General features: G+C 42.8%; 1 protein-coding gene across 2 annotated transcripts; it reads right to left on the bottom strand.

Annotated features, from left to right (window-relative positions):
- Positions 1-1,252: 1,252 nt before the first annotated feature.
- Positions 1,253-22,691, bottom strand: FGD2 (FYVE, RhoGEF and PH domain containing 2). Of its 2 annotated transcripts, XM_060231527.1 has the most exons (15): positions 22,373-22,691; positions 21,311-21,391; positions 19,983-20,131; positions 14,524-14,680; positions 13,814-13,952; positions 13,180-13,238; positions 12,921-13,067; positions 10,887-10,979; positions 8,289-8,368; positions 7,791-7,821; positions 6,328-6,420; positions 5,858-5,992; positions 5,440-5,586; positions 2,972-3,115; positions 1,253-1,551 (listed from the first exon to the last, which is right to left on the bottom strand). In XM_060231527.1, the coding sequence occupies exons 1-15, from the start codon at positions 22,622-22,624 to the stop codon at positions 1,339-1,341; spliced, it is 1,920 nt and encodes a 639-aa protein (XP_060087510.1). In that variant the 5' UTR covers positions 22,625-22,691; the 3' UTR covers positions 1,253-1,338. The 2 variants fall into 2 exon arrangements, with proteins under 2 accessions (XP_060087510.1, XP_060087511.1); XM_060231528.1 differs by lacking the exon at positions 1,253-1,551 and having other exon boundaries at positions 2,977-3,111.
- Between the last annotated feature and the right edge of the window lie 4,423 nt (positions 22,692-27,114).

Here is a 27,114-nt window from a genome sequence, read left to right as displayed (position 1 = left end):
ACTGCATAAGTTAGTTTGTTCTGGGGCCATTTTTCCTGAGCTAAGACAAAAATGTGAGTTGGAGGCTAAAAAACTGTAAGCTAGCTCACACTAACTCAGCTTAGAGGGAACACTACTGCCCATACACATGTTTTCTCCATTGTGGCTCCTGCCTTGTGGAATGGCCTGCTTGAAGAGGTCAGAAAGGCTCCCACTCTGCAAAACCAAACTATTCTAGAAGGCTTTTCCACACAGGAAATAGGGTTACACTGTACAAATGGTTCACAAATTTACTTGGATAACTGAATGAGACTGTGGTCTATACTGCTGCATATAGCTTATTGTAAGTAGAATCCTATTATATAATTTCTGTACTGCTTAATGTGTCATGTTATTACTTATGCTATGTTTCCATTCTTTCTTGTGGTTCCAGACTTCTAAAATCCAAATGCGTTAGTCCCATTTTGTTGATTGTACTGATTTACTATGTGTAATCCATGTTGAGTCCCTGTGAGAAAGGCAGACTATAAACAATGTAAATAAATGGTAGGAAATTTTAGATTTGTTATTGCTATAGGAGGTAAGCCATAAAGGTGCTTCTAGGGACTCTACACAAGTAACACTAAAATTGCAGCCAAGACCTTTAAAAAAATTTTTTTTTAAGACAGTTGGAAATGTTTCATGCAACAAGCAGCCATTTTCTGTAGAAATGTAACATGACTAAACAATCTGGTGAATATGCAGCTTTTCCTTTCTGAGAACAGCTAACTACTTTAAAATGCAGGCTTTAAGATTGCTATTATATTTGCCATAGGAACACCAGATCTGGTCCATCCTCCTTTGGACATGGCCTTACTTGCATCAGAAAATGATGCAAGTAGTAGCTTAAAAGAACCAGCATATTATGTATATCATGTGAGCTGGTGTGTCATCATCACAAAGGAAAAAAAGAATTTCTTGTGGAATAACATACTTGAATCCTCTTTGTAAGACAGTAAGACATCTTTTGGGGGGATAGGTGTGCTTATATAATTAAGCGCAATTTAAAAAATTAAGTACAAGGTTTAGTTTCTTAGGGCATGCTTAGGACTTGAGTGATGCATTCAACACAATTTCACATGACAGGCTTATAAACCAACAATGGGTTATGCAGAAAATCTACAGGAGATTCCAAAATGGCTGACCAATTACAGCTGTTACACAGAACAGGCGAGAGATTATCTAGTAAACTGGAAGTTGATCTGGAGAAAGAATGAGAGATAGAGCACATATATAAGGTGATCTAACCTTTTTTATGGTGCAAGATCTGCATTCATGCCCTTTCCCCACACTAGGAAGAGCCTCATGACAAGGTCCCAATTACTCAAACTCATCAAATGAGTCCTCCTCTTCTTCACCATGGGCTGCCTGTGTTATCACTTTCATCCATCTCTGTTTCAGTTCTTCTGTCTCTGCCATCAGTGTATAAACCTGTTTGGACTGGATGAGCTGGAAGACATGATGGGTATCATTCTGAGGCATATCCCTGATTAGGTAGCCTAGCAGAGGGATGGAGGTGTGGGCCTTGGCATCCTGGAGGGAAACAAGAAGAGACTGGATTTATGTCCCACCTTGCACTACCTAAAGAAGTCTCAGAGCGGCTTACAATCTCCTTTCCCTTCCCCTCCCCACAGCAAGCATCCAGTGAGGTAGGTGGGGTTGAAAGAGCTCTCCTATAACTGCTCTTGAGACCAGAACAGCTCCGAGAGAACTTGTGGCTGACCCAAGGTCACATCAGCAGGTGTACGTGGAAGAGCGGGGAATCAAATCCAGTTCTCCCAGATAAGAGTCTGCCCACTTAATCACTACACCAAACTGGCTCAGATATAAGTAACAATTCCAGAGGAGCAGCCATGAGAGTCTGTTGTAGGAATTCAAGAGTTATACATTTAGCTGCTTTGAATGGACACATCTATGCATCTGATGAAGTGAGCTCAGACTCACAAAAGCTTCTGCTGGAATAAATGTTGTTAATCTTTAAGGTGTCATGGGACTCCTGTATAATTTTTAAACACATGTGCCAAAACTGATCTCTCCCCCCACCAATCAATTCAGATATACTCTATGTTTTGCAATTAGATGGACAAGATAGGCAACTTTTGCAGTGCCTGAGGTCCACCTAAACATTACATGCAGATGCACACACCTTTCTCCAGACCTTTTTCTTAACTAAACCAGCCCTAGGAGACTGAAAGTTTAAGCAGAGAAATGGTGGGGGAAGGAGGAAAGGAGCTGTTGAACTCTTTGTCATTTTCCCTCCCTTTCCCACTGTGTTTCTCATCATGGTGAAACTGGTGAATCATGTGAGTACCCCACTCAGATGGGCAAGCACCACTGGGATCCAATTTTGAGTGGCAACACTGCCAGAGAACAAAGGGTTAAACACCTTTTCCTTTCCTCCTCTTGAACTTGCACCTTTTCAAGTATACATGTAATTAAAAAGAGAAAAATCAACAGAAGGACAGACCAAAATAAATATCACATCTCTCGCACACATTTTAACCCACCCTACCTCTACATAGCCGGGTACAGTAGATACTACACTCCCTACCCAACAACCCTAGGAGCTAGTGTTGGCTGATTCAAGGTCAGCTTTGTGGCAGAATGGGAATCTGGTGGGCCCTGGTCATGATCCAACACTCTAGTCATTCCACCATACTGACATATTGAGTTCTCTGGGCCTGAGAACAAACTTTATCTCAGGAACTAATTTCTTTCTCCTTACAGGACTGAGTGGACTACTGCAGAAGCCGTAAGTATGAACTACAACATCAAAACAGAGAGGTGTTTTTGTTCTTTTTAACATCACAGTGCATTCCAAATAACACTTTCTTGGGGGAAGCTCCATTGAGTAAACCTGAGTATAGTTCTGGGTAAACCTGCTTAGGATTGGACTTGTCATGCTCCAAGGCTTTTGCGCTCCCACCAAAAGGCAAAACAAACAGAAACATACCTGAGGTGCAGCGTAAACATATAGCACAAGAGGGTCATCTTGAGGGATCACACACCAGCCCCGCATGCTTCCCTTTCCATTCTTATCCAGCATCTGGAGAAAACTGCACATCAGGCTCTTGCCAGATATTTCTGCAGATTCTTTCTGCCAAAGATACAAGCATCACAACCATTCAACTCTTGCTCCTCAGCCCTTAGGCTTCAGCTGGCTCTCCTCTGGTTTAGCAAGAGGGGCAGAGCTAAAGTACCAAACCTGTCACCTCCAGATATTATTGGGGGAAACCAGCAAGACAGAACCAGGAAAACGTGAAGCTCATCAATTACTGCCAGCCGCTGCTGAGCCAGTCTTTCCAAATCTGTGGCACAATTGAATAGTGAGCCAGGCTGCTTCCAGATGAACTTTTAGCTTAATATTTCCACCCTCCCACACAAACACACTGTGGTGGGTTTTTTTCATTTCCTACATGACATCATGCAACTGTCTACCTTATGGGTTTCCTGCTGCCTCGTAGTGTATCTCCTAAACCTTCTCCAGCACAATATTTCCTGGAAAATGATGCTCAAAGTGAGTTTGGCCACCATGTGGATGAGAAGCTATGGATTTTCTGACTTCCCTGGCTCACTTCTGGCACCATTTCCTCTACTACTACTATCCCCTGCTCCCCATCAACAGTGGACTTTTTGCCTGGGTGTGAAGCTGGGGCTAGTAACCATATGTTCATTGCTATGGCATCACAAAATGAGTGATATATGTACTACCAATTTTGTTCAAAGCTGGCAAAAAGTACACCAGCAGTAGGAGAAGGAAACGGGAAATGGAGGTAAAGTACAGACAATATCTCCATGTGGAGAGTCCAGTGCTGTTGTATATGCCTCAAAATCCTTCAGTGACAATGAGATCACAATGGAGAATAATCCCATGTGAAAGCAGCCCTTGCCATTCCAGGGAGAAGGACTAATGGAGTGAATACACTGTTTGTAGCATGCACCTTACATTGCCACAGTACATTGCCCTGTACTGATATCAGAGGCTTCCCACCCCCCACAAGATGGTTTGTTTTGGTATCATGAATACCCTTTACAAAAGCATAACTTCTGGACAAACCAAACTATTAACAATTTTATGCTATGTTTTATGACACTGCTATCCTGTCCTTCCTCTAAAGAACTCAATACAGTGTCCTTGCGGCCCTCTCCTTTTATCCTCACAAAGACACTGTTAAATAGGCTTTGCTAAGAAATAGTTGTCTTGCTCAAGGCCAACCAAAGAAATTCATCACTAATACAGGAATCTGAACCAGGATCCAAGCACAACACACTAAATGATTACTCCAACCTGCCCTCAAACACACATAATTAAGACAATTAAAAATTGAGTTAAAATACCTACAAAACATAAAAATAGCAATCAAAACATTGGATAGGAAGGAGGGATCACTGAGGGAATGCCAAACAAAAGAAAAAAATTTCACCCACTGGTGGAAGATGGTAACTAAACGGGACAGATGAATCTCCCTGAGGAGAGAGTTCCAGAGCTTTGGTGCCATGATTGAGAAGGCGCTCTCCCAGGTTGCCACCCCTCTAATCTTGGAAGGTGGGGGCACCCAAAACATAGCTTCCAAAAATGAACATAGTGGAACATCAATGGGATTGGTAGAAGGGTTTCCTTTTTATTTGGTCTTAAAGGTTAAGTTGGAGCATGCAGATCTCTAAGCAGTGTTGGAAAAATGAATATTCCAAAACATCTAGAAGCAATTCCACTTTTCTGTATTATGGCCATCCAAAGAACTGTACACAGGAGATGCTTAACAATTAAAAGGATAGTACAGACAACTGGAGATACTATGTTCAAAGCTACTGCAGTGTAAGTTAAAAAAATCCTTTACAGAAGTATCTTGCGAAGGATGTAAAGATTGGGAGATCTAGGTTGTTCTAAAAAGGTAAAGGTAGTCCCCTGTGCAAGCACCAGTCATTTCCAACTCTGGGGTGATGTTGCTTTCACAATGTTTTCATGGCAGATTTTTTACGGGGTGGTTTGCCATTGCCTTTCCCAGTCATCTATGCTTCCCCCACACCCCAGCAAGCTGTGTTCTAGACATCTGCTAATCTTCCAGCACCATGGACAGAGTCTCTCCCCCCCCTTTCCTCCCTCTGTTTTTTTTTGAGGGGGGGAGGCAAAAGTACATCTATAAATTCTCAGGAATGTGCCTGGGAACCATGATTCACCATGAATCTCCAATGTGTGCACTGCATGTTTAAGAATGTGCATTTCCTCTTCATATTTTATGTGTTCACACTGGAGAACATTGGCACAGCCTGGCTGCCACATAAACTGTGAAGTTTCTTCAGAGTACCAAAGCAATGGAATCCATCACAGATTGAGGGCAATTATGTGATCACTGAGGTAAAAATCACAAACATGACAGAGGTGGGCTGATCACTAATAAAAACATGAAGAAGGCATGTCACCTCTAGAATCCCTTTGTTCTTCCCATGGCGTTCATCAGGCAGTAAATGTCCTGTCAGGAAAATGTAACACTTCATACAGACACGTTTTGGCCCATTCCTGTCATACTGAAGTTCAGTCTTGTATTCAGAGCACCGTGCACATACCACCTGCCTCCAGGAGAGAGGGAAGAAAGAGATACTGAAGGATAGGTTTGGAAAGGAAATCCCATCCCTGTTTAATAATCCTTAAACTAAAGCTGGGAGTTTAGGAGCTGGGAGTTTGGGAGCTGACAAGTTCAATATCTCTCCCCACCACCCAAATATGGCTGAGCCATCTATCACTGTCTATGTTGCTAGTTCTCAAGACTGGCATTTTGGGACCATATGAAGCTCTGTGCCATGGTGACCCTACCCAAAGGAGGCATTCAGGCTTACTCACATAGCCACAGGCCCGACAGTGGTGCCTTCTGCGTGTGATAGCATTGAATGGCTCCTTACAACGCATGCACATGGTTACCAGCTTGTCTCTCACCCACTGTGGAGCTCGCTTGCCCAGCTCCTCAGACGGGCAGTGCTGAGGAAAAGAGAGCAAGAATAAAGAAATCCTTGTGATGCCCTCCTTGGTCATTTCAGCAACAAATAGAAGTTGACATGACAAATGCTTCTGGCTTGTGTCCAGGCACCATCAGCAGAAGCTTTCTAGAATCACTTCTTTCCTATATGTCCCGCCACTCCCCTCGTCTTCTCCCCCATTCATCACACCATTTCTAGCCCTTTCGATTTGCTGTAGTTCTTTGTACAGAGCTACAGGTTTTATCAGTCTAAAAAAAATTAAACCTTGGCCTTAAGGCAGAAAATGATTGAAAACAGTTCCAGGATAGATGTGTGAATGGCTGTCAGGAGGATTACACTGAAGTCTTGGCTCTCTCCTTCAGGCCCTTGGATGGCTAACTTGAAGCTCTCATTCCTCTTCTCCTTCTTGTCAATGGCAGACTGGAAAGCCTGAAAAAAGAAGTTTATGTCTCAAGCTACACATGATGGCTGTTTTTAAATCCTGATCTGTCCCCAATTATGTATTATGTGGGGAGAAGAGGTCTGATTTTTAAGGGACAGTGAGATAAATCCGTCCCCTACACACACTTACAACAAGCTTATTTTTCCAGAGGCAGACTCCCAATGTTTCCCCTCCAAGGTTTAGATTCTGGAAGTGAGCATGGGTAGGAGAAAATTACCTGAGAAGAAGGGCTGTAGGGAGCTAATCCACAAATGGGAAAAGGAATTAGCCCCCTGCCATAGCCTGTTTGATGTTAAAATCAGACACCACTCACACACATCTGTGATCCCCCAGTGTGGTGCATCATGGTAATCATTATATTTCCTGGTTCCCTCAATCTTGGTTTTCTTGCACCTCAATGGAGCAGGAACCACTTCAAGAAGAACCAAGGAGGTATCACTTTTGAGTCTGCAGGCAGCACCTATTTATAAACTGCCATTGAGACTCTTGGCTTGAAACCTCTTGGTATCGGCTCCAGACCAAAATGGCAGCCATTTTGTGATTAGCAGCACTCTCCATGGCAGCCATGTTGTGGTGGCATCCCCTCAATGTTCCCAAAGGTCCAAAAATGGCAACAGGCTCAACAAGATTATACATGATTGAAGCAGACCTGGCTTTAAACAAAGGGGTCTACTTTCACCATCTGCAGTTAGAGCCTGGAGCCCATTTTGAAAATTCCCAAGCAGAAGCCTTAGAGCATGAGTAGCCAGCTTTAATCTGGTTGGCAGAGTCCAGGTGTAAATAGCAACCACTTTTCCTGACTGCACAGAAAGTAAATAATCCAAGGTAGCTGGACAAAGGCCTCGAGAGAGGTCAAAGTCACACAAGGCCAAGAGGAAGCATCAAATCCTGGACCTTGATTCTGCCAGGCTTTTGTCTGAGGCAAGCGGACGTCCTCATCTCATTTTATTGATTATACCATCAAATTGGCCTCCCTGCACTGACTTACCATCCTGACTGCTAGAGATCAGGCCGACATCTCTGATATTTAGGACACCTATGACATCTATGTCCTAATCTGTAAAATGTGCTTACACTATCCACATTGTTTTATCTGCTTGTTTTATCTGTTTTAATTGTTTTATTGCTGGATTTTAAACTGTTCTATTATGTTGTAATCTGCCCTGAGCCCATTATGGGAAAGGGCAGACTATAAAACCACAAAATAAATATAAATAAATAAAACTGACAACAGGGCCAATATAGCAGTTGTATCTGTATGACAGAAAGAGTTTCTTCCTGTGATACAGAGAGTTAGAGCATAGTCTTCTTATCACCTAGGGTTCAGACAATGAGATGGTACTGCAGGATAGGTTACCTTTATCCAGTCATTCATCTCCTCCTGGGACCTATAGAGAAAAAGAAATCACCTGTTAGCAGGGGTCATTTTATAGAAAAATAGGTGGTGGAGCTCATCCAGGGATTGTTATGCAGCTGCAATACTATTCAATGGACAAGGAGGTGGAACTCTCAGGAGGAGGAGGAGGAACTCTCAGAAAGGTTCAGGAGCTGTGTTCCTCCTGTGAGCTCCCACTGAATCTGAAGCCTGCCTGTTAGAGAGAACTAGGGGAGGAATGGTGGCTCAGTGGTAAGCAGAAGGTCCCAAGTTCAATCCCCGGCATCTCCAACTCAAAGGGCCCAGGCAAATAGGTGTGAAAAACCTCAGCTGGAAACCCTGGAGAGCCACTGCCAGTCTGAGGAGACAATACTGACTTTGATGGACCAAGGGTCTGATTCAGTATAAGGCAGCTTCATATGTTCAATTAGTTCTAGGCTATCCCTAATAGAAAGGCGAAAACTTCTGCTCAGTTGTTACCTGGCTTGTAGTTCCAGAGTCCGCTGCTTCCCTGACACGAGGAAAGCATAAGGAAATTCCACATCATTTAGTTCTCGAACCTTACTCAGATAAGGAAAAGCACTGATGTTAGAGAAAACATTTTTTTGTTTAGGATATCTACAAAAACAAATGGCTTTAGCAGTGAACCCATTATGGATGTGCATTCACTGCATTTAGCATAGACATGGCCTGCAGAAGGTCCCAAGTTCCATCCCTGACATCTCCAGTTAAGGATCAGGCAGTATATGACAGGATAGAGCTTTCTCTGCTGGAGAGCTGCTTGCCAGTCAGTAGACAGTTCTGATTGCGATGGACTGCTGATCTGGTTTAGGATAAAGTAGCTTCAAACGATAGGACTGGTGTGCTTTTTAACTCTTAGTGCCAGCAAGTGGCTGGTGAGTTGTGGATGGCCACTAATTCTGTGCTGTGAAGGCACTCTGGGTATCCTCACCTTCCCTTCCCTGATCATGCATTTTTTAAACAAAAAATGTTTTATTTTATTGAATCTAATCTAATACAAAGGGAAGCACAGGGAAAATAAATAATAAAAATATAAATGCAGCATACGAGAACCCAATTTAGATTACTGGATGCATATATAAAAACAATACATAATATGCTAAGTATTAAGAATTAAGAAATAGGCTATAATTCTTTCTATTAGGCAGAAAAGGAAATATTTCCAAAGAATTCCAAAACCAGGGCCCAAAGCAAATTATAATCTATATGTAGATCAGTATCATTTTCAAAGAAAGGGTTATCCATTGTCTTTCCCATTACGTATTGGTCTCATAATTTTTCATAACCACATTTCAATCGTGGGGGTTTCCAATTTTTAGCAATCGTTATACAAGCTATCACCAACATTGCCAAGATTAAAGGTTATGCATGAGATGGAGAAAGTAGAGAAAGAAGTCCTTTTCTCCCTTTCTCACAATACAAGAACTCGTGGGCATTCAATGAAATTGCTGAGCAGTCAGGTTAGAATGGATAAAAGGAAGTACTTCTTCACCCAAAGGGTGATTAACATGTGGAATTCACTGCCACAGGAGGTGGTGGGGGCTACAAGCCTAGACAGCTTCAAGAGGGGATTGGATAAAAATATGGAGCAGAGGTCCATCAGTGGCTATTAGCCACTGTGTGTGTGTATTTTGGCCACTGTGTGATACAGTGTTGGACTGGATGGGCCATTGGCCTGATCCAACATGGCTTATGTTATGTGTTATGTGTGGTGTGTTATGTTGTGTGTGGTGTGTGGTGTGTTATGTTGTGTGTGGTGTGTTGTGTGGGGTGGGGGTGGTGGTTGTGGGGGTGGGGTGTGTGGGGTGTGTGTGTTGTGTTGTGAGATGTGTGATGTGTGATGCTATGCTATGCTACATAAATTTCTCTCCAGGCTGTCATGGGAAATTTCTTCTTTCTTTTGGAGCCAAAGGGCAAAGCACCACCATCTGACGTGTCCTCCTGACAATTAGGAAGTCATCTTCGCTATCCCCTTCCTCAGTAGAGTTTTTAGAGATTAAGTAAATTGTTCAGTAACAACAAGGGAGTATACAAAGATCTGGTCCGATAAGCATGCAAAAAAAATAGTAAGATGAATCCTGTTGGATCAGATGAAAGGCCTATTTAGTTCAGCATCCTGTTTCTTACAGCAGTCAATTGGTTGCCTTCAGAAATACCTCTTATTCAGCATGATTTCTGTACCCAGAGCACCCTAGGTTTTGTTGTTTTTCCAAAGGTTTAGTAACCAGACAAAAAATGTGTAATGCAAATATCAGCTTACACAACATCGTCATGTAGATCTAATAATAAAAAAAAATCCTCTAGTGCCCCTTGATATCAGCTTGTTTTGACCTCTCATCAAGTTCCCTTACAGTTAAGAACTAGAAGTGTGCTGCTGAAAGACTAAAGCAAAATGTGAGTGCATAATGTCTAATTGGCAAGTGAACATAAGGTGTGACAATGTATGAAGTGTTTACTTTTAACATAGCACAAAAGCTCAACCTTGACAGTTTCCACAGGTTAATCTGTAAGTACCACAAGTACCTCATTCATACTCCAAACATCCATTGACCACAAGCATCCCATCGCACTCATCTAAGCTTTAAGTTTCTTTTGGAAAACCTTCTAGCAGGATAATGGTAAAACTCCATTTATCTAATGTGTTAACTGGACTGCTGTTCCCACCCCTGAATAAAACAAACAATCTATTGTAATTAAATTAATGTTTGGGTTTTATGCTGATAGTTTATTATTATTTTATAATTTTATGGAATGATTTTTACTTGGCTCTAAAAGGTCAGCATAAAGGTTTTCTAAATAAAATAAATATGTTTCCTATATAGATACATAAAAGTCTCAACATATTAATAAATATGCTGTACATGGTTTACTACTCCCTCTAAACTCAAATCAAATTCTTTGTTTGCTTTATATCTCTTGGACATCCTGCTTCCCCTTCCTTTTTTAATGAACAGCTGCCATATTTTAATCCAGAAATGGTCACTGTGTGAAAAACACAGGGCAGAAGAGGAATGTTTCAAACGCATGCAGGATAAATAAGCAATACAATTCTCTGACCTTCATGCCCTCCATGCCAATCCGACTGCGCACCTGAAACTCTGCACCCACATGAATGACTTTTGGCACACAGTACAGCAGCTGGTTATTAAACTGGGGGAGATAACATGTGGAAAGGAAAAGTTATGTTTGAACAAAGGTGGACAAATTTATACCAGGATCTAATGTAAAAAGGGTCAATACTAAATGGACCAGACAGTGATAGGACTACGTGCCCCAAATAACCCCTCCCTTTGAAAAGTATGTGAATTATTTTTCAAACAAGGACATAGCGAAAGCTTTTATAATCCTATAAGAGTCATAAGGAAAGAACGTGGTCTAAGCACCACTGTTTTGTGTGATCATGAAAGAAGGTCCAGGCTAGGTTTAAAATATTACCCAATCAAAAGTCCTTAATGTGCAGCACTGGGAGGACCTAATAAGGCACACACCTCTGACATTATCTTAGTACTTCCATTCCATACAGCAGGCTTCATCTCCTTCTGATATACTCTTGGTCCACATCAAGGGGAAGGCTGTGGCTGTAGTAGAACATCTGTTTTGAATGCCCAGCATCTTCAGTTAAAAGGATCTTGTATCAGGTGATGTGAAACACCTCTACCTGAGACCCTGAAAACCAACTGCCAGACAAAGTAGGCAATACTGTCTTTTATAGATCAATTGTATAATTCCATATAATGTGGCTTCATGAGTTCATAAAGCAAACAGCATGTGCTGTGATTGAGCTAAAGATATTTCTTTTCCTGGCAAAGTTGCCATGTTCCTAGCTGTGGATTGGCTCATAAAGGAAGCCATGGCCTTCAGTTTGCAAGACCTGAGCAAGTCTGTTAATGATAGGATGTTTTGGAGGTAATTAATTCATAGAACTGCCATAAGTTGGAAGCAACTTGACAGCATACGAGAGAGAGAGAGTTGTACAATAACTGACCTGAGCATGAGAAATTTCTATCAGGACTACTTTACAGTAGTGCAAGCCTGCACAACTTGGGACCCAACACACTGAATGTGTTTTGCCACATATTGCGGCCTGCCAAATGCTAAGAAACCATCTGTTTTTGTAGTTCTGGGCATAAAGCAAGGACAGCTTTATTGCACACCACAAGGCTGGTGCACTGAGTTTGGGTTGGGGGATCATATGTTGTACATGAGTGGATATTTTAGAGTCAGGTTGTCATGCTATTACATTATCCCATGCTGTTTTATGTATTCCTTATGTCCTTTTTAAGAGAGCCACTGTGATGTAGAAATTAAGAGCATTAGCCCGAGAGGCCTAAATTTATGTCCACATTCAGTCATGAAGCTGACTGGGTGACTTTGAACCAATCACTCCCATCCTAACCTGCCTCACAGGATTATTGTGAAAGCAAACTGGAATATGGGAGAGTCATGTATTTCACCCTGAGCTCCCTGGATGGATGGGGTTAAAATGTAACTGATTTTTATCACAGAGCTTTTATGGAATATTTAAAAGAATACAGATGTCCAACACGCCACTAAGGCTGTAATGGGTCAGTCAAGGCTCAGTGAGGACTCCTTGCGAGGAGAGGACTCCTCAGAAGAGGAGCCATGTGTAGCCAGCTCTGAGGCAGCAGAAGCCTGCAAGCAGGAGGAGGAATTGTGGACTGATCAGGAGTCAGAGCCAGCAGCTGGTCCAGAGCCACTATAAGACTCCAGCCCTGAGTTTACAGGTGAAACTAAGCAAATCACTCCCAGCCCTCCAGCATTACCCATACCCTTTGAGCACCACAGACACAGGCTACAAGACACTACAGACACAGGCCTTGCCTGTGTGACCAGCTTATGACAATGTTTCTTTGGCTCTGCTTGACTTCTGCTTGTGAGTAACCCTTGGACTACTTGACCATGCCTTTTGGACAATCCCTTGGCAACAGTGCACTTGGCTCTGAACTCCTGGTCTAGACTCTTGACTTGTTTTCCCTCACTTTGACTGCCTTCCAAGAACCCACCCTTGGCCCTGCCTGACCTGTGACACTAACTTTCATTTCCACCAGCCCCAAACTTAATGCATCTTACCAAAAACAAGTATTTCTCTGAAGTACTGTTGTGACGGAAGGAAATTTTTTGAATGGGCCCCTCTTTAATTAGCTCATTTGAAGGGTCAACAATGTCATCTTCAAGCCCTAGTCTGTGGTAAACCTCCCAAAGGTTCTGGAGACGTTCCTGGAGAGCCACCCAAAAATAAAAAAACAACCATAGTTGAAATGGGGACCAACTATTAAGTTCTTGGACTGTAAGCAAGGCAGCTGGGTGCTTAAATGAAGTTGGCACTCACCATTTCTGCAATGGCAGTATTTGAATGCTTGGCAGCAATGAAAATCATTTCCAGAGCTTCTACAAGAAACAGCAGAGAATACCTATTAAGTTTGCAGGGCTCTTTCACAAAATAACCTTAAACAGCTCTTGGCTGCATTTTTTACAGGATGCTGTAGCAGCCCTGAAGTGGTGCTTTGTCTTCAAGGGTTCAGGGTTTTCTCTTGCATACCCAGGATGAAACAGTACAGGTGATGTTCAGCAAAGAAAAGGGGTTTTCTCCTCCATGCAACACTGTGTGGAGCAAAAAGATGCATTTGGTGGAATTTCTACTATATTCAGAGTTCTTAAATGAACAAAAGCTCACAGGTGAGTTGACTATAGTGACCTTCATATAATGGGTGACCTTGTTACTCCCATAATCTGCAAATATTACAGCACATGAATGGAACTTAGGAGGATGTAGAGACAAGCTTGGAAGACAGTCTTTATACCAGAGACGATTGAAGACAGCATTTGCTCCCCCCAGTTCTGAAAATTAATTAGAATGTATGGGAACATCACATAGTGAAAGCAGACTCTCCTTTAGCATGACAGATAAAATGGCACCTTCCTTCTTTGCACCCACTCCAAAAAGGACCAAATGGGGCTCTTACTCTGTGCATCCTCCCTGTCTGGTGATGCTGGAGGTAGCTTTTGAATGTAATCCTTCAGCAGGAGTTCATATCTGGGGATTCTTTGTATTGGCTCCAGCATATGATGCTGCAAGTTTAAGTTGGCAGAGATCTCTCGTCTCTAGAGAGCACCATAAAGATACAAGAAAGAGAAAGACAAATTGTGGTACACCTGCACACAAATGTTATGGCCAGCCTCACCAGTTAGCAGCCCCGGACTATTTGCTAGGAAGTGTGTTGATAGCAGTGTAACTGATGAAAGGGACAATGCCTTGGTGCAAGGTCTTCCAAAGCTCTGGAACAGCAGTGAAAGGTTTGAGGCCAAATGAAAAGAAGACAGTGGGATACCTCTGCTGAGAGCTAATGTGTGACATGAGTAATGAGCTGAATCAGCCTACTGATACCCAGGGGTTCTCCAAGAGTCATAGAACAGAAAGGATTGTAGAGTCGAATATTCAAGAAGGGAGTGGCTGGCTCACAAGGAAGTCAGTTGTAGGGTTATGCAAAATGGATGGAGAAAGTGTGGTATGGGCAAGGGGTTGCCATTTCATTGCTTTGCTTAATACACAAAAATGCCTATATCCCTTGCTGTATACATATATCTACACATCCTGATACCCTGGATTTCCTCCCTAATAAGAACCAGTCTGGGTGAAAACACTCCTGCATAAGAAGCTGTGAGACCACTGAACCTGGATGTTTGATATGAGCTCCTGGAATGGCAAGGATTTCTCAGACCACGTGGTGATCAGCTCCACCGCCTTGTCAAAGTTCTTCACATATTCACTATACATCTTCAGGAAAGGAGCTACCTTCTGGATGATGTCCCCAATCCTGGAATTGGAATCCCTGCAGTCAGAAGCCAAGAGAACAAGTCTGCTATTGACATCTCTGAAAACACAGCCTAGATTGGCTAGGGAAGCTTCCTGGACAAATATCTGTATGTCTCCATCAACCAGCTTTGGCTAGCCATCACTTGCATTGTATGGTGACATCTGCAAAATTTGCCGATGGATTGCAGCCCAGCTCCTAGTAGGCAGCCACCCGCATTTTCAAGAATGCATCACAACACAAATAACATTGGCTGTCCTTGTTTATTAACACCTTTCATAAAATAAAAACTAGCAAGTTGAATTAATTGCTCCAAAACTGGGCCTTTTCCAGGAAGCCAAGTTGGTAAGTAGATCTTCTAATTGTGTATTTTATGGAAGTACCTTCTCAACAATGGACACTGATAATTGCAAAAGAATCACAAAACACTTATTAAATACATTTATTATATAGAATGAGGTGTTGAACTAATTTGTTATGAGGGCCAGATGTGACATAAATGAGACCTTGTTGGGCCAAGTCATGCCAGGCCTTATGTGTACCTATTTAAGATTAGGTAGGAAAGATATAAACTTTATAAAGGACACAGACAAACACAATTAAATATTTTTTTTAAAAAAAAATCTTAAAATAAAACATGCTTAAAACATTAGCACTCTATCTTAAAGGGACTTTATTTGTATCTCTCCCATGGGATCCAGGGAACTGGGCAAAGGAAGCTCTGGTTTTTTCCTTCCTTCCCCAGGGGACCAGGAGGTGGAGGAGCCTCAGCCATTAGGAGGAAGAGAGGCTTGGCTCAGTAGCTCTGCTGTGCAACTGAAAAAGCCTGACAAAGCAAGCTCTCCTTCCCCCCTTCCTCCCCAAGGGATGAGCCTCAGATAATGGAGAAAATAGAAACTTTGCTCTGTAGCTCCTGTGCAATTGAGCAAGCCTGGCAAAGCAAGCTGAAATGCAGAAGGAAGCAAGAGAGAGACAGAAGGCAGCAGATAACAGCCAGTTGCTTGGGGGCCTGATAGAGAGGACACCCCTGATATCGGGACACCCCTGATAGAGAGTTATATACCACATACTGATAACTGTTTGCAAAAATGCCAATCTTGCCTCTGCTTACAATGAAAGGAATAGAAAGATACTGATTACACCAGTCAGTTTTTTGTTGTATCATAAAACATAATCTATAAATGGCTATTTCATAATGGGACAAGGCACTAGAAATATGCCATTGGAATTTTATTAATCAAAATTCAATTCAAATCATGTCTATTTATAAGTACTGTGAATGCTTCCAATGAAATAGAATAGTTTCTGATATCTGAGAGTAGGTTGAAATCTTTCAGTCTGATCACTATTCTGGTGCCTCACTATCTGATGTCATTTCTGCATGGGTTCTGCAAGGGAAGATCTTGCCTCACTAACCTATAACAGTTCTTTGAGGGGGCAAACAAACATGTGGACAAAGGAGACCCAATAGATGTTGTTTAACTTGACTTCCAGAAAGCTTTTGATAAAGTTCCTCATCAAAGGCTCTTTAGTAAGCTCGAGAGTCATGGAGTAAAAGGACAGGTCCTCTTGTGGATCAAAAACTGGCTAACTAATAGGAAGCAGATAGTGAGTATAAATGGACAGTCTTCACAGTGGAGGACGGTAAGCAGTGGGGTCCGCAGGGCTCAGTACTGGGTCCCATGCTCTTTAACTTGTTCATAAATGATTTGGAGTTGGGAGTAAGCAGTGAAGTGGCCAAGATTGCAGATGACACTAAATTGAGGGTGGTGGTGAGAACTAGAGAGCATTGTGAGGCACTCCAAAGGGATCTGTTGAGGCTGGGTGAGTGGGCGTCAACGTGGCAGATGAGGTTCATTGTGGCCAAGTGCAAAGTAATGCACATTGTGGCCAAAAATCCCAGCTACAAATACAAGTTGATGGGGTGTGAACTGGCAGAGACTGACCGAGATATTGGGGGCATAGTAGATAACTCACTGAAAATGTCAAGACAGTGTGTGATTGCAATAAAAAAGGCCAACACCATGCTGGGAATTATTAGGAAGGGAATTGAAAACAAATCAGCCAATATCATAATGCCCCTGTATAAATCGATGGTGTGGTCTCATTTGGAATACTGTGTACAATTCTGGTCACCGCACCTCAGAAAGGATATTATAGCATTGGAAAAAGTCCAGAAAAGGGCAACTAGAATGATTAAAGGGTTGAAACACTTTCCCTATGAATAAAGGTTAAAACGCTTGGGGCTCTTTAGCTTGGAGAAACGTCAACTGCAGGGTGACATGATAGAGGTTTACAAGATTATGCATGTGATGGAGAAAGTAGAGAAAGAAGTACTTTTCTCCCTTTCTCACAATACAAGAACTCGTGTGCATTCGATGAAACTGCTGAGCAGTTGGGTTAAAACGGATAAAAGGAAGTATTTCTTCACCCAAAGGGGTTAGATAAAAATATGGAGCAGAGGTCCATCAGTGGCTATTAGCCACAGTGTGTGTATATATATATTTTGGTCACTGTGTGACACAGTGTTGGACTGGATGGGCCATTGGCCTGATCCAACATGGCTTCTCTTATGTTCTTATGTTCTCTGAGGAGCAGGAAGTAAGAGCAGCAGCAAGGGGAGAGAGTGTTTCAGCAGTAACTAGTTAGCAGGAATTTTTTGTTGTCGTTGTTCAGTCGCATAGTCGAGTCTGACTCTTTGCGACCCCGTGGACAAAGTCACGCCAGGCCCTCCTGTCTTCCACCATCCTCGGAAGTCTGCTCAAATTCATGTTTGTTACATCAGTAACGTTGGCCACAAGGAGGACATTTTTTCACCTGCTTCACATGGTCTGGGGTGGAGGGGAAGGCATAAATAGGCCTGGTAAACCTGGTTAGGCCCTTACTGGGAAGGCAGGAAAAAGCACAAGTTGAAGGGATTTTTGAGCTGGAAAGCATCCTCAGATATCAGTGACGGGGGGTTCTCAAACAGGGCACTCAGAGGCTCGGCAGTCCAGGTGATCCAGCTGGGAGTCTCCTTAGGGTTGGGGGAACACATGACAGCGCTTTGCAGTTGCGGGTGAGAATGTGCCTTCCATACCCTCTTTCAAGGTTGCCACTAAAATATTATTTTTCATTTCCCTGACCACCATTCAAATATAACCACAAGTTAAAAAATGAATAGGTAGTGTTGCATTGATGCAAGGCTTAATTAAATGTTCCATGCTACAACTACACAACTACACAAGTCTCAACTGCAAAAATATTTGTCAAAGTAAGAGATTTAATATCTGCTTCTTTCAACATTAATTGCAGCAACATCTGTTTTGCAATTGCACCAAAAATTGCACCAAGATACAAACTTCAATTCAAGTAAACTCTGAATGCTAACAAATAGGAACTTTCCAAAGCTGGGAAAGTTTCATGTTCACTTTCTGTTTCCAGAAAGTATAATGAGCAGATCAACAGCAAGAAAGGAGATGGAGTTTCTGCAGTCTAGAGAAGCAGACAACCCTCATTTGCAACCTTTATGCATGGGAGAAGTCAGGAAAGAGGGTAAGAGAGCTGGTACTCTGTAAACTCAAGCAATCACATTTGCAAAATTTACTTTGCATGGTGCAGAGTAGAAAGTGCTAGTTGTTTGTGAAATCCAACAGCAGCAAAACTCATTTGAAACTGCTTGAATATATTTTAATCACAATTTCCCTGACTTTCCCTGACTTCAGTTCAATTTCTCAGACTTTCCCTGACCAATTTCCATTACCCTGACTTCCCAGAAAGTGACAACCCTGTCTTTGCACTGGTCTGTAGGCTGTGATGAGTAGGGTCCAGGAGGCTTCCAGACCTGGCTCTGTGCCTGGTTTGCCCAGTTAGAAAGCTTGCTCGTAACGTAATGATATTGTGCAGATCAGTTTATGCATAAAAAACGTTCCCAGTTTAACCCATAGCTTGCCCCATGCCACTCCCATAATATATACCTCATCTGTCAACTGTGGGGATGAAAACAGAGGCTGCCATGGGAAAAACTTAAACATCTGTTCTATACAAAGCAATGAAGGACATCTATTTATAAAACAAAAATATGTTTGTTGAGGGCAGCTAACCTTCTCACATCTGCATTCCACTATTTGAAGCATTTCTTCCAACCAGGCTTTTGCATTGGAAATTAGCCAGGAGAGGATTAAAAATGCTGCAAGTGCTAGAATACACTGAGGTAAAGGGGAAGGATGTCAGTTTAGTTCATTTTCCCCATAGACAAGCACCACCACATGCTGCTTGGGCATCCCAGGAAAGGAAGAAAAATTAACTCACATTCCAAGATTGTTTGAGCCTCTTAGTGCCTGCTTTGCAAGGCAGATTTTGATGGCTTCAAAAAATGGGATACTTTCAACAAGAAGAATCTGTTGGTAAAGTGGTTCTGCTGCGAAGAATTTCATCCCAATTATGTGTGAAGGAGGAATGACTCTCACAGATGATTATCCAATGAAATCACTGCAAATGGCTATCAGACTGATTTCTTAATATGACTGTTAATATTAAAGACAGTACACATTACACCTATTCTACAGTCACCCCACTGGTTCCTAATCAGTTTTCAGGTTCAATTCAAGGTGCCTGCAAAGTCCACCATGGCCTAGGACTCTCATATCTACTGGACCACTTCTCTCTATATACTCTGCTGCAAGAGCTTTGCTCATCTGAGCCACTCTGAGAAGGGACATGATCAACAGCTGCCCATAATCAAGCTTTCTCTGTTGTGTCTCCCACCAGGTGGAATTGCCTGCCAGATGAGGCCAGGAAGGTTCCCATATTTCTATTATTTCTTAGAATGGTAAAATGTAACTTTTGAGGAGGGCCTTTTTACAAAGGGAACAGAGACGAGGTAAAATAGAGATTTGCAGGAGAACACCTTTGCAAAGGTAATTGACACAATTTTTGTTGACTGAACATTCTAGGCAGTTTTCCTTTTTTTTGCACCATCATACAAGATTTTATTGCAAGTATTGTACTGTTTTTATTTCATTGTTCTTTATTGGTCTAATCCAGGGTGGCAAGGTGTTTAGTGTATGTAATATACTGGAATTGATTGCATTGTTTTTATAACGCTTTCAGCATAAAAGGCATATTATCAATTAACTAAATAAATGAAGTTAACACATTTTAAAATAACAAAAGAAATTGAACAAATGTCTTTGTATTTGCACACCCATATCACTACTAGCTCAAAATGTCTAAGCAAATATCCTCACAGTGTGGATTTCAAGTCTTGCAACATGCCTCCAGTTTAGTCATCCATTTTCACTTCCCTTTCCAGGAATGTAATCTGATGCCCATCACTCACCAGTTCTTCATACGTTTCTGCAGTTCTGGCAAAAAAAACTGGGAATGGAACTGGTATATGCATGAGATATTGGAGAATATCATTTTCACCACATCTTCTGGGATAGTTTTTCCACTTCTGGCTTCATTCATCAGCTCTGTAAAAAATATCTGGAAAACAACATTCCCAAACAAGTGTCAAGTAAAGGCTCAGATAACATTCCTTTGCTTTTATATCTTGTACGTTTTGGGTGTCTCCCAATATAAATGAATCCTTGTTTTAAAATGGGGCGCCTCCAGCAAGATAACCCAGATGCAGGAAACATGTTATACTGTTAGCCCTCAAAATCTAGTGACAGACATAGCTGATAAAATGGGATGTTCAGGAAAGCTGACAGTGGGTTCACACCTCTCAATACCTTTGTTCCATGTTTTAAGAATCCTTGTGCAGTATTGTATTTGCAAAACTGGACTGTACCATCACTGTTCATTTCACATTATACTTTAGTTCCAGCTATTCAGCTGCCTCTTAGTGGTTCTTTGTCTGCTATGCCTCATCCTAACACAGATATATCAGTTTCCCTGACACTACCTTACAGTGACATCAACCAACAGTAGCTTAGGCTTGGTCTAGCCTAACCTAACAAATTCACCTGCCAGATCAAGTGCAAGGCTAACGTGCTGCTTCTGGGGGAGGAAGCAGCAGCAGTCAGGTAAGGCAGTCAGAAGTGACATTAGCACTAGTTGTGAAAAATGGTGCGAGTGGTAAAGAATCACAATGCAGAGGGAATTAAAATCTATCTAAAGACGAAGGATGCCAGCCCTCCAGTGAGGCTTGGGGATCTCCCACAATTACAGTTCATCTCCAGAGTACAGAGACCAAGGAATCCCACTGTCCTCTCCAGGCTCCACTCCCAAATCTCCAGGAGTTTCCCAACCTGGAGCTGGCAACCCTACCCCCCCCCCCCATTCTCCAAGGGTGACCAGGGAATACCTGGCAACTCCTGCTACCTAGAGTCACTCCTGCTGCAAAATTCATTCTTTTCATGTATTGTTAGCTTATTGGACTAGCCATAGTGGTTCCTACAGTAATTATCAGGTTTTTTTATTTTCTTGAGTTTCATGACAACACAAGTAAAGCTAAAACAAAGGCTTTTTCCCTTAAGGGATCATGTAAAAATAACTGACCATACAATAAGGGAACATCAACAAATTCACAGTTGCCCAGCAGTGGCACAAAATGCCCCAGGGGGCAATTCAGGATATCTTCATGAGGCATTCAGTACAGAAACAATTATGCAGATTCTTTACTTTTAACTTTTTGGCAGAGACATTTCTTTGGCGAGTTACCTGATCCAGAAGATGAAGGCGGTTGACATAGGCCTTCTCTGTTTCCAACAGCTCCAAAGCTATTTTTTTCTCCTCTGAGTCCTGCATGTATAATGTAAAGAAAACAATTTTGATAATGCAGTGCATTAACAATGGACATGAGCCCAATGGGACAGGTCCATTTCTTCTTTTAATGAGTATAATGCAAATCAGCATGACTGCTTACTAAGTAATTTCAGCCTGTTTGGCTGGAAACCTAAAAGCCCCATGCACTTTTGAGGTGTCTGTAGAATGCAACCTGAGAGAGCCACAGTAATTATTCCACAGTATGCGGTCTCTGGATTGCATCTTTATCTTCTGGCATTTTATACATCTCAGATATCAGGCAATCCAATTACTGGACCTAGAATTTGGGAGGAGAAGCTGGATCTCCTGAGACAGACTGTTGGACTATCAAGGTCAGTACTGGGGTAGTTTGGTATAGTGATTAAGTGCATGGACTCTTATCTGGGAGAACCGGGTTTGATTCCCCATTCCTCCACTTGCAGCTGCTGGAATCGCCTTGGGTCAGCCATAGCTCTTGCTGAGCTGTCCTTGAAAGGGCAGCTGCTGTAAGAGCTCTCTCAGCCCCACCTACCTCACAGAGTGTCTGTTGTGAGGGAAGAAGGTAAAGGACATTGTAAGCTGCTCTGAGATCTTCTACTCTGACTGATAGTAGCTCTCCAAGGGTCTCAGATAAAGGTCTTTCACATTACCTACTACCTGATCCTTCTGAGTGGAGATGGTAGGAATAAAACCTTAGACCTTCTGCTTGCAAAGCAGATACTTTACCAATGAACCACAGCTCCTCCCCCAAAGCTTCCAGGGTAAAGAATAATTCTATGCATATGCACACCCCTTCCCTTTCATGTCAACATCCTAATAACAGAGTCTGGAATAACACTGAACTAATGGAATAAGTATTCAGAATTGGGACAGCCTCCTGTTTCCTCTTGATGAGTACCAGGGCTGCATCTATCAATACAACAGCTGTTGGCAAGTATTCTCCATGTGCACTTCCACAATAACCTGATTCTGAATTACCTGATTTCTGCAGGGTCCAGAGTATGTCCTAATATTTGGCTGAGAATCTGCACTCTGTTGAGATCTCCAGTTGCTGTCAATGATCTTGCCTCGGAAAGAGTTGAGACACTTAACAGTGAGTCCTCTGTGACCTTGTGGCAGCACCCTCACTGGCTCCAGACTAGTGGGCCTCTGGCTGTGTTGTACTGATGTACCCTTGATTTCACTCATGGCTTTTCCACCTGCTGAAGAAGGATGCAAATAAGGCACCATGGGATGTGGAGCTGTCAGATGGAGTCCAGACTAAACATAGGTCTGTTCCTTTTCAGGATTCCTGTGTGCCCTGGCCAAAGAAAGGCAAAACTGTTTCAGGAATCATCTCTATTCAGTCTGTTTCTGCAAAACACACTACATTACGAAACAATAATTCCCATAATTCAAAACAGCAGTGAGGTCCTTTTCAGCATTCACCCATTATAGTCATCCTTATACATGCATATATTATGTAAATTCAATAACACAGTAACTCAATTAAATGCAGAGTTAAGGCATAAGGTAAGGACAATTTATACTCACCCACACACAACACCCAAATGGAGAGACACCAGGAAATGCAAATCTGTGGCCAGTGTGGTAGCTTAAGTTATCAACTTGTCACTGTGTAGACATCTGCCAGGGATAATATCTACATCCATGCTGAGAAAAGTTATATCCACTGGTTTCTGAACATTTAAGGCACAGCTAAAAGCAAAGGAGCAAACTGAGCAATTTTTTTCCTGGCCAGTTAGCAACCTTAAGAGTTCTGCTTCTCCAATGTGTAAAAGGAATAAAGAAAGGGAGGAAAAGATCCTCTTGCACAAATGACTGTTAAGATTTTAGCTCTGTACTAACTTCTGATTAGACTTACAATTAGTCTAAAATGTAATAGAAACATGGACTTCTCATAAAACCTCATAAATGCTCTAGCCTTAAGTATTCAGCAGCAGCAATTGTTCCCAAACACAAGTATTTACATACAGTCACCTTGTGGATAACAAAGGCTTTGTCCCTGCATGCATGAACAGGATTCAGGGGGAACCAGCTCACTGATCCCCAAGGTGTCTTTGCTAGGGTCTCTCAGAAACATGGCTTACCTTCCTTCTTTACTGAAGCACTGCTGGATCATCTATTTGTGCTTCTTTTACATAAGGCTGGCCTACAGATACCAAGAACTGAGCAGAGAAAGGAATTTACGCATTTTCTATTCTCATATTGAGAGCTGCAATTGAAGCTAAATCCTTTTTTCGGTTCCTTTGTAAGATGCCCAAAGCTTCCCTCTCTGTCCAAAAGTCAGCTTCTATTTCCTCTTACTAAACAAAGTTTCACCTTTCAAAAAATAAACCACAGCCCCAAAGTAAATAGATGCATCCTGTGACGGCAGCAGGCCTAATCAGTCTGATGGCTGCCTTGCTAAAGAGCCATTGTTCTGTCTGAATCCACAAAGGAAATGGAAAAGACCAGGAGTCATTTTGTAGAAAAATAGGCGACAGAGCTCATTAGTACAACTCATTATCATATGCTGCCTCCCCCGCACCAGCCAAAAGCAAACCGATGCAAGAAAAGAGAGCCCCGGGCAAGCAAGTCCTGCTTGGGCTGGCTAGAGATCCAGCCAGCACAAGTAGGCCTCACTCACCTGGGGCTCTCCTGAGCTGCCCCCCACCCAGTCAAAAGGCCAGCAAGCCACCTGCTGCCCAAAATCACATAAGAAGTGGAGAAAAGGTGGCATGGGCTTCTGCAGAGTTTAATGAGGGCTGCTGGGGGTATGGCAAAGCTCCTGGTGGCTGGCTGCCCACTCTCCTAATCCGTGGATTGTTACGCAGGTGCACCTACTGTTCAATGGACAAGGTAGGTGGGGAGGAAGAAGGAGAACCATCAGAAAGGTTCAGGAGCTGTGCTCCTGTGAACTCCTGCTGAATCTGAGGCCTGAAAAAGTCAATCTGGTCAAGTAGTAGAGTTTCCATGATGTCTTCCAATCAGGGGAAAGACTTTATGGTTTCCCCATTCCTGGTGTGGCTGCAGATAAAGCACAGCAGCAACTGGGGCTCCTACATGGCAGGTTATCCCTGCCCCAGTCTTCCAACAGCAACCATCCCCTTCCCTGTGCCACTGGGGCCTCTGCAATTTTTTAAAAAAAATCAGCACTAGAATATTGTTGTATAGATACAAGTCGGAAATGGTGTTGCCATGAAGCTGCAGATCCATGATTTCTGGTTTGTAAGCGCAACCCATGGACATGACATATGATTTCATGGTGCAATTGGGGTGACCTGATGCAGAAATCATGAGGATCCATGCTTCAAAACCATGTTTTTGTTCCATGGTTTTGAAGCGCGGATCCTCATGTTTTTGCTCCATGATGCTGCCATGAAGCCGTGGATCCGTGATTTCTGGGGTGCAAGCTCTGCCCATGGACACGATCAGGGCTTTTTTTGAGCAGGAACGCAGTTCCAACTGGCTTGGTGTGAGGGGATGCTGCCTAATATGCAAATGAGTTCCTGCTGGGCTTTACCCACAAAAAGTCCCATGTGAAACAATGGTGACATCAGGGGCATGGCCTCATATGTAAATAAGTTCCTGCTGGGCTTTTTTTTTTTACCAAAAAAGCCCTGGATATGATATGTGATTGGATGGTGAGCTTATGGTGACTCAATGCAGAAATCATGAGAATCTGTGCTTCTAAGCCATATTTTGGCCTCATGGTGCTGCCACGAAATCATGGATCCACGATTTCTGTGGTGCAAACTCTGCCCATTGGACAATATGTGATTTGAGAAGGAGCTTTGGGTGACCTGATACAAAAACCCTGAGGATCTGTGAGGATCCATTCTTCAAAACCATGTTTTTGCTCCATGGTGCTGCCATGAACCTGTGGATCCACAATTTCTGTGGCGCAAACTCTGCCCATGGACATTATATAAAAATTGAAGGTGAGTTTTGGGGGATCCTAAGCAAAAATCATAGTGATCCATGAAGATTTGTGCTTTGGAAACATGTTTTTCCTCTGTTGTAGTGCCATGAATTTGTGGAGGCATGATTTCTCTGTTGCTGCCTTTAGTCTAAGACATGGTCTTACAACATGATGGTGCTTTGATTTCATTTCAGCGTAAAGATCATATGAATTCATAAGGATCCATGCTTTGGAACCCATGGAACCACACCATGCTTTGCATTGGTGTGGCGCCACCAATCTGTGGAGGCATGATTTTTGTCGTGCTGCCTATAGTCTAAGTCATGATCCACAGTATGATGGTGGTTTTATTTCATTTAAATGTAAAAGTCATGAATTCATGAAGATCTGTGTAGATCCGACTTTTACTTACTTCCCTCTTTGAGGTAGTGTTTTCAAATTATTTCTGGTGCAAACTGCAAAACTATTGTACATTATCTACACCTGAGAACCTTGGGTTCATTTACTATTTTCACTAACGTTTGAAAACGTTACTATATTTAGATAGGTCTGTGTGATTTTCCCCTATCCTTTAAATGTTAGAGTATGCCAATTCTGATCTTCGTGTAGTATTTTACTCTGGTCGTTTTCGCACTCACCTCCAGCCGGCGCGACCCCCCTCTTCACCGCGCAGGATCTGCGCGGATTTCGCACTAAATGCCGCGGAGCAGCCTTTTGCACCGGAAACTCCCGTCGCAAAAGCCGCGCAAACGCCAAACTGCTTTTTGGCGATTTACGTTTGAGCGGCTTTTGCGCCGGGAGTTTCCGGCGCAAAAGGCTGCTCCGCGGCATTTAGTGCGAAATCCGCGCAGATCCTGCGCGGTGAAGAGGGGGGTCGCGCCGGCTGGAGGTGAGTGCGAAAACGACCTCTGATTACTTGCTGCGCAAATAGCTCGTGCACTTTCCTCGAACATATTCGCGCATCACTGGAGAGTTAATTTTAACATACTGCAGAGAGAACCCAGCTGTGTGCAGACACTGGTGATTTAAGAGGGTTCTACGAAGCCCTGAAGGCAGTATATGGTCCATCATATCAGGCTCAGAGTCCCTTGCGTAGTGCAGACGGCCAAGTGTTCCTCACAGACAAGGCATCCATACTGAACCGGTGGTCGGAGTATTTTCAGGTTCTCTTCAGTGCCAATCGCGTAGTTTAAGATTCAGCAATCCACCTCACCCCACTTCAACCAGTGAAAACAGAGTTAGATGAGATCCCTACCCTAGAAGAGACTGTTAAAGCCATCAAGCAACTGAAAAGTGGCAAGGCAGCGGGAGTTGATGGAATCCCACCAGAGATCTGGAAGCATGGGGGCATAGTACTACATAGCACACTTCACAAAGTACTTGTCACCTGCTGGGAACAAGGCAAACTACCACAGGATTTTCGCGATGCAATCATCATTACTCTACATAAGAACAAAGGGGAAAAGTCAGATTGCTCCAACTACCGGGGGATAACCCTGCTCTCCATCGCAGGCAAAATCCTTGCTAGAATACTCCTGAACAGACTGGTGCCCACCATTGCAGAAGAACTCCTCCCAAAGAGCCAGTGTGGCTTCAGAGCTAACAGGAGCACCACCGACATGGTATTTGTTCTCAGGCAGCTCCAAGAGAAATGCAGGGAACAGAACAAGGGTCTATACGTGACTTTTGTCAACCTTACCAAAGCTTTTGATACCGTTAGCAGGAACGGCCTGTGGCAAATCTTGGAACGTCTAGGATGTCCCCCAAGGTTCCTCAGTATGGTCATCCAGCTACATGAAGACCAGCGAGGCCAACT

This window comes from Heteronotia binoei, chromosome 2, assembly GCF_032191835.1.
Source record: "Heteronotia binoei isolate CCM8104 ecotype False Entrance Well chromosome 2, APGP_CSIRO_Hbin_v1, whole genome shotgun sequence".
NCBI lineage: Eukaryota > Metazoa > Chordata > Lepidosauria > Squamata > Gekkonidae > Heteronotia > Heteronotia binoei.
This window is presented reverse-complemented; position numbering and strand designations above follow the sequence as displayed.

Coding starts and splice junctions, on each gene's coding strand:
- FGD2 (XM_060231527.1), bottom strand. CDS start 22,624: ATGGTGCCTTATTTGCATCCTTCTTCAGCAGGTGGAAAAGCCATGAGT. Junction 20,132..21,310: donor GCCTTCATCTTCTGGATCAG/GTAACTCGCCAA, acceptor GTTGTTTTCCAG/ATATTTTTTACAGAGCTGAT. Junction 13,953..14,523: donor AGCTCATATCAAACATCCAG/GTTCAGTGGTCT, acceptor GGTGCTCTCTAG/AGACGAGAGATCTCTGCCAA.